Source organism: Chelonoidis abingdonii, chromosome 1 (assembly GCF_003597395.2).
Source record: "Chelonoidis abingdonii isolate Lonesome George chromosome 1, CheloAbing_2.0, whole genome shotgun sequence".
In the NCBI taxonomy this organism is placed as follows: Eukaryota; Metazoa; Chordata; order Testudines; family Testudinidae; genus Chelonoidis; species Chelonoidis abingdonii.
The window spans coordinates 325,482,010-325,495,943 of record NC_133769.1 but is presented as its reverse complement, the minus strand read 5'-3'; the positions used below and the strand labels follow the sequence as shown (position 1 = coordinate 325,495,943).

The window sequence follows — 13,934 nt, the reverse complement described above, 5'->3', positions numbered from 1 at the left end:
CAGTCCTCCAGTCAAGCCTTCATGTGCAACCACCCGCCCTCAGAGTCTAATCCCTCTTGGCAGGGATCTGGCATGGTCTGTAATGGCCAGTGACTAGATGTACCGTAAGGTGGGGGGCGGAAACCCAGGCCCACCCTCTACTCTGGGTCCCAGCCCAGGGACCCTCTGGCGTTAGCCTCACTGTCCTCCTCCTTTTCCTCCTCAGCCTGTTTCCCTGGGCCGCTTCCCTTACAACCCCTTGCACCCACTAGGCCCTTCCCCTCAGGGCCTGCAGCCTGGCGGCTAGGGGCTAGAGCCTTCTAGCCTGCCCAGCACTGCACTGTCCCCGGTGCTAGTCGTCTCCCCCCCCCCTCCCCCCTTTGGAGACTGACCTTCTCCCTTTGAAGGTCTGGGACAGACTGACTGCTCCTTTCTCTGGACAGCCTTTATATACCACTGAGCCTGGCCCTGATTGGCTGTCTATAATCTGGGCCCTGATTGGCTCACAACAAGCCCTTTTCCAATTGGCTCCTGGGCTGCGCAGGCTCCCTGGCCTGCCCCAGCCCATTCTCACAGGGAGTGGGGCAATCTGCCTCACTACATACCCTATCAATTTTGTGTGTAACTCCTGATTATATCCAAAGTGTATATTCATCCAGCCCTTTCATCCTTTTGCTTTCTTACCTAGAACCACTAGAAGATCATATTGTTATGATATTCATAAAAATCTGTTCTGTTTACTGTGATTCAAGAAACACCATTGCAAGTTAACAGCCAAATGTTGATTGAAATTTTAGTAAAACTTATAATGTCCAGTAAAATACACTGGATTGTTGATTTAAGTCTGACTGGAAATTTGGGGACATTGCATACTTGTAGCTACTCCTAACAATACCAGTGGAATTGGAACAAAACCAATGATGTCATCAAGAATAGTGGACTTTATGTTATAGTCCTTTGTTAGACGATAAATTAGGTCTGTGGAATTAAATAAGTGTATCCGGTTAACATAATTTATGTATAATTCATTAGAAGAGTTTGCATATTCCTCTTTCAATTATAAACATTGTCTTTATAAGATGAACTTTTCATTGTTCCAGGAGTGGTATAACCAGAGAGATCATCCAGAATATTTATAAAGTTTCACTGAAGTGGGAGGTGCATTAGTTTTATACCTGAGAGAGGGTTTAGAAACAAGAAATTGCAAGAAGCTCCCTCTCTTCAAGAGTCTGAATTAGGTCTTTCTGCTACATCCCTAGTCTCTTTTAGCCTACAAGCCTGTTTGCTACTCAGTTCCTTGAAAATAAGAGTGAAATAGTCTTTTCCACAAGAATTTAGTTTTTAAATTCATTAATAAATAATAATAATAATTGGAGATGTATCTGTCTCCTAGAACTGGAAGGGACCTCAAAAGGTCATTGAGTCCAGCCCCCTGCCTTCACTAGCAGGACCAAGTACTGATTTTTGCCGCAGATCCCTAGGTGGCCCCCTAAAGGATTGGGCTCAAAACCCTGGGTTTAGCAGGCCAATGCTCAAGCCACTGAGCTGTCCCTCCCCACATCTAAGAATATACTGTGTTGTAAAATGCTTTGTTGTCTCATAAGAATATTTTTGGTTTTCTTAAAGGAATTACCTAGAGTTCTGCTTATTCATCAGATGGATAGACATGATGGTGCATGGACTATACTACCATTAATGCAAGAGTAAGTTTCAAATTCTGTACAAATTCTGTACAAATTGTTGACTTGCTTTAATCCTTTTGTGTAAGTAAAAACATCAACATCTGTCAATCTCTTTTGTTTGTTCATTAGCAATGATTTAAAAATGGAGTTTTAACTTTGAATTTTTTTGCACTTCTTGGTCAGTATTAGAAATGTTTCTTAAAAATAGTTTTCCAAAACAGTTTGCTTTTAAAATTTATTAAATCAGATAAAATGTTTATCAAATATAAAGAGATTTAAAAAGAGAAGTAATGTAACATAATTGAACAATCAGCTTCCTCTAAAAATCAGTTACTAAATTACTGGAAAAAGTGAACTAATTCAAAAGAAATATAGTTTTGTTCTAATGTTTGAGAGCACTACACTCTAAATGGCTTTGTTTGCTATACCAAATATTTCAGTTTTAATACGGCCCTTCTCCAGAGGAAGGGAATTCCTTCTCTTACCTTTTGTCACCTTATCTGGTCAACTTCACATTTACCTTTGTGACATGTCAAAACTTCTTAGTTACATGTTGCATGCTAACTGTATTTATGCAAATAAGTTCACTGATAATATGTAAGGGGTCATACTATTTGGTAATAGCGGTAGATCACAAAGGTAAATCTGATATAAACTGGTTGTATAATTATTAGTTACATCCATGTACAATACCCTATGGTAGGTGGCAGAGTATAGGATACTATGTGGAGGAACAGAGTGATTCTGTTGACTCATCCTGGTAGCTAGACTAGGTAGATCTCATTTATTCTGATTCACTAAAAGTATGGCAGTCTCTCTGAGGTGAGAAAGGTAGGACAATGTATGTGAGGTCCTTCATGGAGAAACCTTAGTAGCTGCCAACAGGATAAGGTTTAGGTTTGTAAGACAAGTCCTGTCCTGGGGAATATAAGTTAATTAATGAAGGTAAACACCAAGAACGGGGTGAGTTTTGTAACGCATTGTGGGAGATCTCATCTGTTTACATGCACCTGCTATCATAGACTCCGGATGCTATTTACATAGTAAAGTTGGGGATGTATATATCACAAACCATTAAAGATGCAAGCTAATTTCTCTGAAGGAGTCAGAAATGGGAAAACTCAGCTGACAGACTAAATATCAGTGGATGCCAGGACTGGTTTTACAGAGTAATCTCAACAAAGATTTACATTTCACACTATATTCCAAAGGGGCCAGACTTCGGTTCAGACTGTTCTAGTGGAAGTTAATTCTAAAAGTGAAAGTTCCAGTGGTTGCTGTAATGGGATCTGCATCATGAAAGGCTTTACAGATAGTAACGTAGCAACTTGAATTTCACCTGAAATTGAATTGGTAACCAGTGCAGAAAACTTAGGCAATTTGTCAGCTACTGAGTCTTACAGTATGTGTAGGAGGGGTTCTTGTCTAACTATCCTGAAATTAAGTTCAGTTCTCTGATTCCAAACCATCTAGAACATACTAACCAGTGTAGGACTCCTGATGACTCATGTTTTTCTTATTCTGTCCTATAGTTTATCTTGATGGAGAAAATTATATTCTCCATTACTATCCTCATCACTGTTCAAAAACAGGGATTTCTTGCTGGAAAACTAGTATAAAAAAATTTCATGACGAGTTGATTTGCTTTTAAGCAAGGCACTCATAGAGAAACTTGGGTTGAATTTCAAGTAAACATTATTAAACAAATAAAATGATAAGTCTGGTGAAAATAAACAAAAAGAAATGACCCTTATGTAGAATATACACAGAAAATATGTGCATTTGCTCACACCTCTTAAATGTAGTTTTGCATCTAATTTCCTGTAGGATATTTTTACAGTAATACAGGAACTCCTCACTTAACATTGTAGTCATGTTCCTGAAAAATGCGACTTTAAGCGAAACGATGTTAAGCGAATCCAATTTCCCATAATAATTAATGTAAATGAGAGGGTTAAGTTCCGGGGAAATTTTTTTCACCAGACAAAAGACTGTGTGTGTATACACACACACACAGTATAAGTTTTAAACAAACAATTTAATACTGGTACACAGTGACGATGATTGTGAAGCTTGGTTGAGGTAGAGGAGTCAGAGGGTAGAATATTTTCCAGGGAATGGCATACTGCGAAATGAACTAGCAACTGACTGAGCCCTCAAGGGTTAACTCTCACAACACTGTACAAGACAGCAGGAAAGGAGGGAGGGCAGACAGAGACACCCACTTGTTTCTCACAGCAAAACTGACGCCGTGCAGATGAGTTTCTTTTCGGCCAAAAGAAGGTATAATTGACCTCTTGGACAAAACCAGCATCTGCAAGTCTTGTTTCCTGAAGTGCTGCAATGTCAACATTGAGTTTGTACAGCTCACGGTCTATCAAAGCAGACTTCCATACGCTGCTTGTGTATTGTAGGTCATAATCATCTGTCATTCCCTCTTTGTTACACTTGTATAGACCTTAGTCCATCACATGCTTTGCTGCACATTGGACTACCCACATTTGCCATTCTTGCTTAGGTTTGAGATACAATGCTAAGAAATGTAAAGTCATATTGATGAGGTGTATAGGGACAGAAATCAAAGTTGAAGAAGAGAAACTGAGGAAGGTGGACAATTTCATGCATCTTGGAAGTACCATCAGCCAAGATGGTACTGGTTCAGAGGAAATAAGAAGAATCAGGAAGGCAAATGCTGCATTTGGAAGACTCAAAAACATCTGGCAACTCAAAAACATCTCCCTCAAGTCAAAACTGAATGTGTACAAAGCAATTGTTATCGCCATCACAACATATAGCAGTGAGACGTGGCAATTTACCAAGAAAGATATGCAAAAGCTGAATGCATTTCATCACAAATATCTAAGAAGAATATTGGGGATAACATATGGCGATAGGAAGACAAATGAAGAAGTCAGAAAAAATACTGGACAAGGTACCCTTTCATATCATAATATATAATATACAAGGTCTGAGATGACCCTACCAGTAGCTGTGTTTTTTCTCCTGATGTTGTATATGAAACAAATTTTGTTCTGAGCTTTTCCTTTTCATATTTGTGTTTCTGTGTCTCTGGGATGGAGAAAGGGCAAAGTGATTTCTTACTTTATTTCTTCTCCACCTCCATTCAGTAGAAGAGAGTCCAGAGATGGTTCTCTCCAGAACCCTTCAGTGAGCTTGCTGGTGAGCTATGCTTGATCCTCCCTCCAGCTTGAGTAGCGTTCGCCACGCTCCTGGCCTGGGACTCAAATTTGTATCTTCCACACAGTAGCAGATCAGCTACTTAATATTAAGGTATATTTGTTTATGTCCGCTACCAAAAGCAAATGCAATGAATACTTGCCAGCTTTAAAGAGAGTTGGCTAGATTGTGTAAGAAAGATCTCAAGAATGGATAGTGAGCTTTAAAGGTGAAGATGATCTTTTAAGGCCAGCCTTAGCTAAAGAGAGAGGAAAATAGATAAATAAGGTATTACAGTAGCATCCTTGCTATAATCCCTGATAGTGAAGCTTCTCCACATGAAGTGGTAAATCTTACAAGTTAACAGTACCTTGCTGTAACATTCTAGTAATAGTGGGGGCCCAGAAATGTCAAATATAATTTCAAATTTTATTATAAAACATTTTCCACTTTATTCATCAGGTTAGGTGCTTCTTAATTTTGAACGTTCCGATTACTTGCCTAAGGAGAATGAGTAATTTACTTTTAAACCAGACCATACATAGCCCGTTGTCTTATCCTGTTGCCCCAGTGAACTATCAAGCATTGTTGGCTACATATGACTATCTGAACTATTCTAAATTGAGACTTTATAGACAAGCTACCACAGCATGACAGTGCCCACTTCCAGGGTCTTATTGAGGAGGATAAGACAGAACTGTATTTCAGTCAGCAGTTGATGCAGCACATACATAATCTAGGTCAATAGCAACAGCCACTGTGATGCACCATGAGTCATGGCTACACGCTTCAGGATTTCCCAGGGAGGTCCAAAATTCTGTAGAGGGCTTGCCCTTTGATGAAGCCCACCTTTTCAACAAAAAGATTGATGAGTTCTTTCATATTTTAAAGGACTCCAGAGCTATCCTCCACTCCTTGGAAATATAGATACCTGCCCCAAAAAGAACTTACAGCCTTACAGACAGACCAACATCTCAACAATTTTATCACCAGTGATCTTATGACCCTCCTCATAAGAGACAAAGAGTACAGAAGTCTTGTTTCCCTGCACCTCCCACATCTACCGCACCATCTCAATCCCATCCTCCAGCAAAAAGGTATTTTTGACGGGAGTTCGAGAGCTGCAAACTATTAATGATGCCACCACTACCCGATCTCCACATACCTTTCGCAGATCATTTAGCCCTCTGTTTGCATAAGTGGAGTGCTATAATGGATAAGTGGGTATTAGATTTCATTCAGTCTAGCTAAGCGATTGAGTTTACTTCCCTTTGTCTTTCAAAACCCTCATCCCTGCCCTTCTTCAGGGACCATTCTCACACAGGAAGTGGAATCCCTTCTGAGTGAGGAGCAATAGAGTGCTCTTCAAAACCAAGGAAAAGACTTTTTACTCTATACTTCCTACTCCCCACGAAGAAGGGAGATTGGAGATCTATACTCGATCTTTTCAGTCACTTTATTCACAAGCTGAAATTTCACAGGTCACTCTGGTGTCAGTAATCCCGCCCTGAAAAAAGATATTTGCTTTACAGCTCTCAATATGAAGGATGCTTACTTTCACATGGATATTCACTCTGCCCATGGGTGTTTTCTCAGATTCGTGGTGGGCCTCAATAATGTCCAATACAGGGGTGCTTTCATTCAGCCTCACCACTGTCTCCAAGGTCTTTCTGGTAATAGTAGTGAATTTCAGATGGAACAGCTTCACCATCTTTCCCTGTCTTGATGATTGGCTTCTCATTGCCAGGACACATCAGGAAGCTTGAGTTGACCTTATTAATTCTTCCACTACTTTCTTCACTAGGAGTCAGTGTGAATTTGGGAAAATCTGTCCGTCCTCACTCCGATACAGACTGTAGACTTCGTAGGGGCCAACCTAGATTCAGTCATGGCAAGAGCTTATCTACCAAGGGACAGGTTTCACACCATTAGTGACCTCATAGATCAGGTTATGTGCAATTCTTGAGCTCCAGAGGGTACTTGTCTTTCCTTCCTGGGGCACATGGCTTCTTGCACTTAAATTAGCCAATTCAGCACGCTCCACCTACATTTCCTTCAGGTATGGTTCCAGACATTGTATTCACCAACCAAACATAGCATAAATACCACGGTAACAATTCCTCCCAGGATAACTCCTTCGCTAGTGTGATGGGGAAGGATTTCCTCAGCAGACAAGTTGATCATTACAGACTCCTCTCTCTCACCCTGGGAGCCCACATAGACAGTCATATGGCACAGGGCACTTGGACACCCCAGGAGGCCAGGATATACATCAACCTACTGGAACATTGAGTCTGAAACGCTTCCAAGGATTTTCTGCAATTTATCTGTTCGCGCCACATCCTCATAATATCAGACAGTATGACATCTGTCTTTTACATCAACAAACATAAAGGGAGGAAATCCATTCCCTTGTGTGTAAAAGCAATCGCTATATAGAATGGGTGTAACAGGAATTGAATCACCCTGATGGCAGCTTACCTTCTAGGAACTCCGAATGTGTTGATGGATGCCGTCAGTAGGCATTTCACCATCAATCATGAGTGGGAATTGGATGATTCGGTAGTTAAGAATATCTTTATTTAGAGCATAAGTAACTTCAGTGGCATCCCTTCAGGAAATACCCTTACCTGACATTTGCAAAGCATCTACATAGAGTTCCACCACCCATTCACGAGACATTATTCTCTTGTGCAGTACTGCTCCACTGATGCATCTTTAATTGTTTCCCTTTACCCAGAAGGCACTATTTTTCCCCCCAGAGGAAGGACTCTTAAATACCTTTAAGAGTACAAGGAGGCATTATTTGACTAATAGATATTTTAGTTGTGAAAGAATTTGACTGAGAGAAAAATGGGAAGATCTTCTTGGAGAGGTAGAGAATCCTGCATTTTGATTAGTTGTTACCTGCCTAACTAAAACTCAGTGAAAGGAAATCCCTTCCATCTGTGCAGTTTTTAACGGAGTTAAAGAACACAAATGCAGTTAGATTCAGGGGCTAGTGTAGTTAGTGCATGACAGGACAGTTTTGCTAAAACACCAACCAGTATCTTTTCTAAGGTTATTACTCTGTTTGTTAGACCTCCAATGAGGGGATTCTATGGAAGAAAGGTAAGGAGGAGGGAAAGTAGGTTATGTACCAGTACCTGGAGAACTCTGAATATACTTACTCTGCACATCCATATTCCTCTCTGTAGACAGACAATCAGGAATTGAGACCAGGTTCTTTGAGTTTCCCTTAAGCAGACATCTACACTGCACTGCATATGGGTTCTGATACATGATCCTCCATTAGCACTAATTGTTTTGGGGTCCATATGGCTGAGGGGTTGACTTCCAGTTAGCAGGGTTTTTGTCTTTGTTTTACTTAAGGTTTGTACTCTCCTCAGAAGTCAATCTTGTAGTAAACCAACCTCTTTCTTTTGTTAGCTTCTCTGCTTCCTATGGTAGAAACTCCTCATGGATTTTCTTCTGTGAAGAAGATACAAGAATACAAATTGTTAAACTGCTGGAAACACTTAGAAGATTTGACAAGTCTAAGGTGAAATAAAAAATCATCAGATATCTAACCTTTTGAATGTGCTTGAAGGAGATTTTTATATAGAATAAAACACTGGAAAACTAGTTCAAATAATTAAGGCTACGATTTTGTCATGGGTATTTTTAGTAAAAGTCTTGGACAGGTCATGGGCAATAAACAAAAATTCACGGTCTGTGACCTGTCCATGACTTATCCTAAAAATACCTGTGATTAAATCTGGGGGTGGAGGCTCTGCTGGGAGTGGGCTGCTGCTGGGGTGGCACGGGGGGGCATTATTGGGAGGAGGGCATCACGGCTGCTCCGGCTGGCTGGCTGGGAACTACGGCTGCTCTGGTCAGCCACCCGGGGACTGCTGCCAGAGCAGGCATTCTGCGGCTGCTTGGGAACCGCTGCCTGGGGCTGTGGATCACGGCTGTTCTGGCCACCCCGGGAAGGCTGGTGTGGCTGTCCTATGGGCCACATGAGCAGCTGGTCCTGGGGTCAGTCACACTAGCCCCTGCAGAAATCATGGAGGTTGCGGAAAGTCACGGAATCCGTGACTTCCTCGACCTTTGTGACAGCCACAGAGACCTACAAATAATTCATTTAAAATACCAAATGATGAGTATAAAATGTTATTTTTTAAAGTTATAATTGTTTCTCTTGTAAAGAGTTCCATTGTAGACCAGTACTTGCATGGCTCGTAGCTTACAAAATTGTGTGTGTGGGAAATCTAATCAGCTTATCATAGGGAGTATGTACCCCACATTTCAAGCAGGGAATTTGTTAAAGCTTGGAGTATGAAAAGGTATGAGTACATGTCCTGCCTTGGAGGAATTGCTAAAGTTGACCATAAAGGAGATTCCTCTAGATGCGTCTCATGACGACAAAGCAGCCATAGGAGGAGCTGGTAGCAGTCCACTTTGGGGATTCTTGCACCTTCCCTTCAAGCAGCTGTTTCTGATCATTGCTAGACAGAAAACTGGACTGATCTGGTAGGACAGTTCTTTATGTTATTAGGCTGGTTGGTTCCTAAGAGAAAAGTAATCTTTCCTACCTGCTCAAGAAGCAAGGGGGTTAGGAAGTTTGTGGAACAAAGGACTTAGTCCCAAAGCCATCAAGGAAGAGCTGTTAAATTGACTACTGCCCTTCCCAAAGAGGCTGTGTTAGAAGGGAACCATCAGTTGGATTGTTTATCTGGTATTTTGGGGGACTTGCTGAAAAACACCCATCTTGATATCCTTACTTTGTCTGGCTGAAGGAAGCCATGCTTCTATACTACTTGGGAAATTGGCAGTAATTGGCCTTGTTCATTTACTGTTATTTTGTTCAAGGGCTGAGGGAAGCCCTACTTCAGGTATGAGTGTGGGCCTTTGTTTAGAAAGACATTTTCTTTATAGCCACCTGGCATAGCCTCTCTTCTACACAACCACTTTTAAAATGTGAGAACCTTAATAATGTAGAGATTTTAAAATGTTTTTGTAGTCTCATAACCAGGGATCCTAGATTTCTGTGATAAAAAAGCCCCAAAATTCTCCGATTAACCCCTCCCCCATAAATCCGTGTTTTTCCGTGATTAAAATGAAATGCCAAACTTTAGTTTCACTACCCAGAATATATACGGATATCATTTGAACACATTTTACTGATATACAGTAGAACACTGTTTATCTAAGCCTCCATTATCCACCTCTCTGTATAAACCAAACCACCAGCCGCCCAGGGCTGACAGTGGCTGGGGCTCCAGCTGACTTCCCCAGACCTCGCCACTCCCATCTTAAAATAAGGGATACAAAGCTCTTTGCCATTTCTCCTGATTATCTGATCTGGCCCCAGTCACAATTAGATCCGATAAATGGGGTTCTGGTGTAAATTTAAAGCATGTTAAAAAATCAGCTAGAAGGAGTGGTTATGTGCATTGAATAAGTGACATTGGTACTTTCAGTAAAATTTACTTAATAGTTAATATGTTTTTATTTTTCACAAAATTATAAACTAGAGAGTCTCTGAACATAAGAGTGGCCATACTGTGTCAAACCAAAAGTCCATCGAGCCCAGTACCTTGTCTTTTGACAGTGGCCAACATGAAGTGCCTCAGAGGGAATGAACAGAACAGGTAATCATCAACTGATCCATCCCCTGTTGCCCATTCCCAGCTTCTGGCAAACAGAGTCTAGGGACACCATCGCTTGCAATCCTAGCTAATACCCATTGATGGACCTATCCTCGATTAATGTATCTAGTTCTTTTTTGAACCCCGTTATAGTCTTGACCTTCACAACATCCTCTGGCAAGGAGATCCAAAGGTTGACTGTGCATCATGTGAAGAAATACTTCCTTTTGTTTGTTCTAAAACTGCTGCCTATTAATTTCATTTGGTGACCCCTAGCTCTTGTGTTATGAGAAGGAGTAAATAACACTTCCTTATTTACTCTCTCCATACCAGTCAAGATTTTATACACCTCTATTATATTCCCCCTTAGTCATCTCTTTTCCAAGCTGAAAAGTCCCAGTCTTTTTAATCTCTCCTCGTATGGAAGCTGTTCCATACCCTAATCATTTTTGTTGCGCTTCTCTGAACCTTTTCAAATTCCAATATATCTTTTCCGTCATGTGGTGACCACATCTGCATTCAGTATTCAAGATGTGGGCATACCATGGATTTATATACAGGCAATATAATATTTTCTCTCATTATCTATCCCTTTCTTAATGATTCTCAACATTCTGTTTGCTTTTTTGACTGCCATTGCATATTGAGTGGATGTTTTCAGAGAACTGTCCACAATGACTCCAAGAGACAGTATTAAGGGCATAAGAGCAAACTATCCCACTGCATAGGAAACATAGGAACTATGGCAAGAGACCACCCTGGCTTAACCAGCAGATCTTCCATGATCTAAAACTCAAAAAAGAGTCCTACAAAAAGTGGAAACTTGGTCAAATTACAAAGTATGAATATAAACAAATAACACAAGTATATAGGGACAAAATTAGAAAAGCCAGGGCACAAAATAAGATCAAACTAGCTAGGGACATAAAAGCAAACAAGAAAACGTTCTACAAATACATTAGAAGCAAGAGGAAGACCAAGGACAGAGTAGGCCTGTTACGCAACGAGGGGGGAAAACAATAACAGAAAATATGGAAATGGCAGAGGTGCTAAATGACTTCTTTGTTTTGTTTTTCACCAAGAAGGTTGGTGGTAATTGGATGTTTAACATAGTGAATGCCAGTGAAAATGAGGTATGATCAGAGACTAAAATAGGGAAAGAACAAGTCAAAAATTATTTAGACAAGTTTGATGTCTTCAAATCACCAGGGCCTGATGAAATGCGTCCTAGAATACTCAAGGAACTGACTGAGGAGATATCTGAGCCATTAGCAGTTATCTTTGAAAAGTCATGGAAGACAGAAGACATTCTGGAAGACTGGAAAAGGGCAGATATAGTGTCCATCTATAAAAAAGGGAAATAAGGACAACCCGGGGAATTACAGACCAGTCAGCTTCACTTCTGTACCCGGAAAGATAATGTAGCAAATAATTAAGCAATCAATTTGCAAACACCTAGAAGATGAATAACAGTCAACATGGATTGGTCAAGAACAAATCATGTCAAACCAACCTGATAGCTTTCTTTGACAGGGTAACAGGTCTTGTGGATGGGGGGAAGCAGTAGTGTGGTATATCTTGACTTTAGTAAGGCTTTTGATACTGTCTCGCGTGAGCTTCTCATAAACAAACTAGGGAAATACAAGCAGATGGAGCTATTATAAGGTGGGTTCATAACTGATTTGAAAGCCATTCCTAGTTTGTAGTTATAAGGGGTTCTCAGAATAGCTGGAAGGACATATTGAGTGGGGTCTGACAGGGATCAGTTCTGGGTCTGGTTCTTCTTCAATATCTTCATCAATGATTTAGATAATGGCATTGAGAGTACACTTATAAAGTTTGTGGATGATACCAAGCTGGGAGGAGTTGCAGGTGCTTTGGAGGATAGGATTAAAATTCATAATGATCTGGACAAACTGGAGAAATGATCAGAAGTAAATAGGATGAAATTCAATAAGGATAAATGCAAAGTACTCCACTTAGGAAGGAATAATCAGTTGCACACATACAAAATGGGAAATGACTGTCTAGGAGGGAGTACTGCAGAAAGGGTTCTGGGAGTCATAGTGGATCGCAAGCTAAATATGAGTCAACAGTGTAACACTGTTGCAAAAAAGCAAACATCATTCTGGGATGTATTAACAGGAGCATTGTAAGCAAGACACAGGAAGTAATTCTTCCGCTCTACTCTGTGCTGATTAGGCCTCAACTGGAGCATTGTGTCCAGTTCTGAGTGCCACATTTCAGGAAGTGTGGGCAAATTGGAGAAAGTCCAGAGAAGAGCAACAAAAATGATTAAAGGTCTAGAAAACATGATCTATGAGGGAAGATTGAAAAAATTGGATTTGTTTAGGGACATAACAGTTTTCAAATATATGAAAGGTTGTTACAAGGAGGAGGGAGAAAAATTGTTCTTCTTAACTTGAGAGGATAGGACAAGAAGCAATGGGCTTAAATTGCAGCAAGGGCGATTTATGTTGGAGATTAGGAAAAACTTCCTAACTGTCAGAATGATTAAGCACTGGAATAAATTGCCTAAGGAGGTTTGGGAATCTCCATCATTGGGGATTTTTAAGAGCAAGTTGGACAAACAACTGTCAGGGATGGTCTAGATAATACTTAGTCCTTCCTTGAGTGCAGGGGACTGGACTAGATGACCTCTCAAGGTCCCTTCCAGTTCTATGATTCTATGAAGATCTCTCTCTTAAGTGCTAACAGCTAATTTAGACCCCATAATTTTATGTGTGTAGTTGTGATCATGTTTTCCAATGTGTATTACTTTGCATTTATCAACATTGAATTTCATCTGCCATTTTGTTGCCCATCACCCAGTTTTGTGAGATTCCTTTGTAGCTCTTCGTAGTCTGCTTTGGACTTAACTATCTTGAGTAATTTTGTATCAGCTGCAAATTTTGCCACCTCACTGTTTACCCTTTTTTCCAGATCTTTTATGAGTATGTTGAATAGGACTGGGCCCAGGACAGACCCCTTGGGAACACCACTATTTACCTCTCTCCATTCTGAAAACTGACCATCTATTCCTATCCTTTGTTTCCTATCTTTTAATCAGTTACCGATCCATGAGAGAACCTTCCCTCTAATCCCATGACAGCTTACTTTGCTTAAGAGCCTTTGATGAGGGATCTTGGCAAAAGCTTTCTGAAAATCTAAGTACACTATATCCACTGGATCCCCCTGGTCCACATGTCTGTTGACATAGAGAATCTCCATTAATAGATCCTCCCCTAAGGGATGACTCTGTATGAACCACGTGCATTTTTCTTTGGCAAATGGATTACTAGGATCCCTGCTCATACTACTAAACTGTCTGTTGAACATCCTTTAAGTATTTTGAAAATCTGAGCAGGCTTTTCTATTACAAAAGAAATTACTGCTCCTTTTCAGAATTAATAAATGGTTTAGTCGGCCTTGAATGCCATGTGCATAAATCCTATTACAATAA

At 40.4% G+C, this 13,934-nt stretch overlaps 1 protein-coding gene across 4 annotated transcripts in view; it reads left to right on the top strand.

Moving 5' to 3' along the window:
- Nucleotides 1–13,934, top strand: part of B3GLCT (beta 3-glucosyltransferase) — a 136,142-nt gene that overhangs the window by 68,419 nt on the left and 53,789 nt on the right. For 3 of the 4 annotated variants that reach the window (XM_032795960.2, XM_032795959.2, XM_032795961.2), the window contains exons 5-6: nt 1,606–1,682; nt 8,268–8,379. The exons of the other annotated variant lie outside the window; for it this stretch is intronic. In XM_032795960.2, coding sequence (XP_032651851.1) covers nt 1,606–1,682; nt 8,268–8,379 — 189 coding nt within the window. The remainder of the gene's footprint in view (nt 1–1,605; nt 1,683–8,267; nt 8,380–13,934) is intronic. 4 annotated transcript variants of the gene reach the window in all.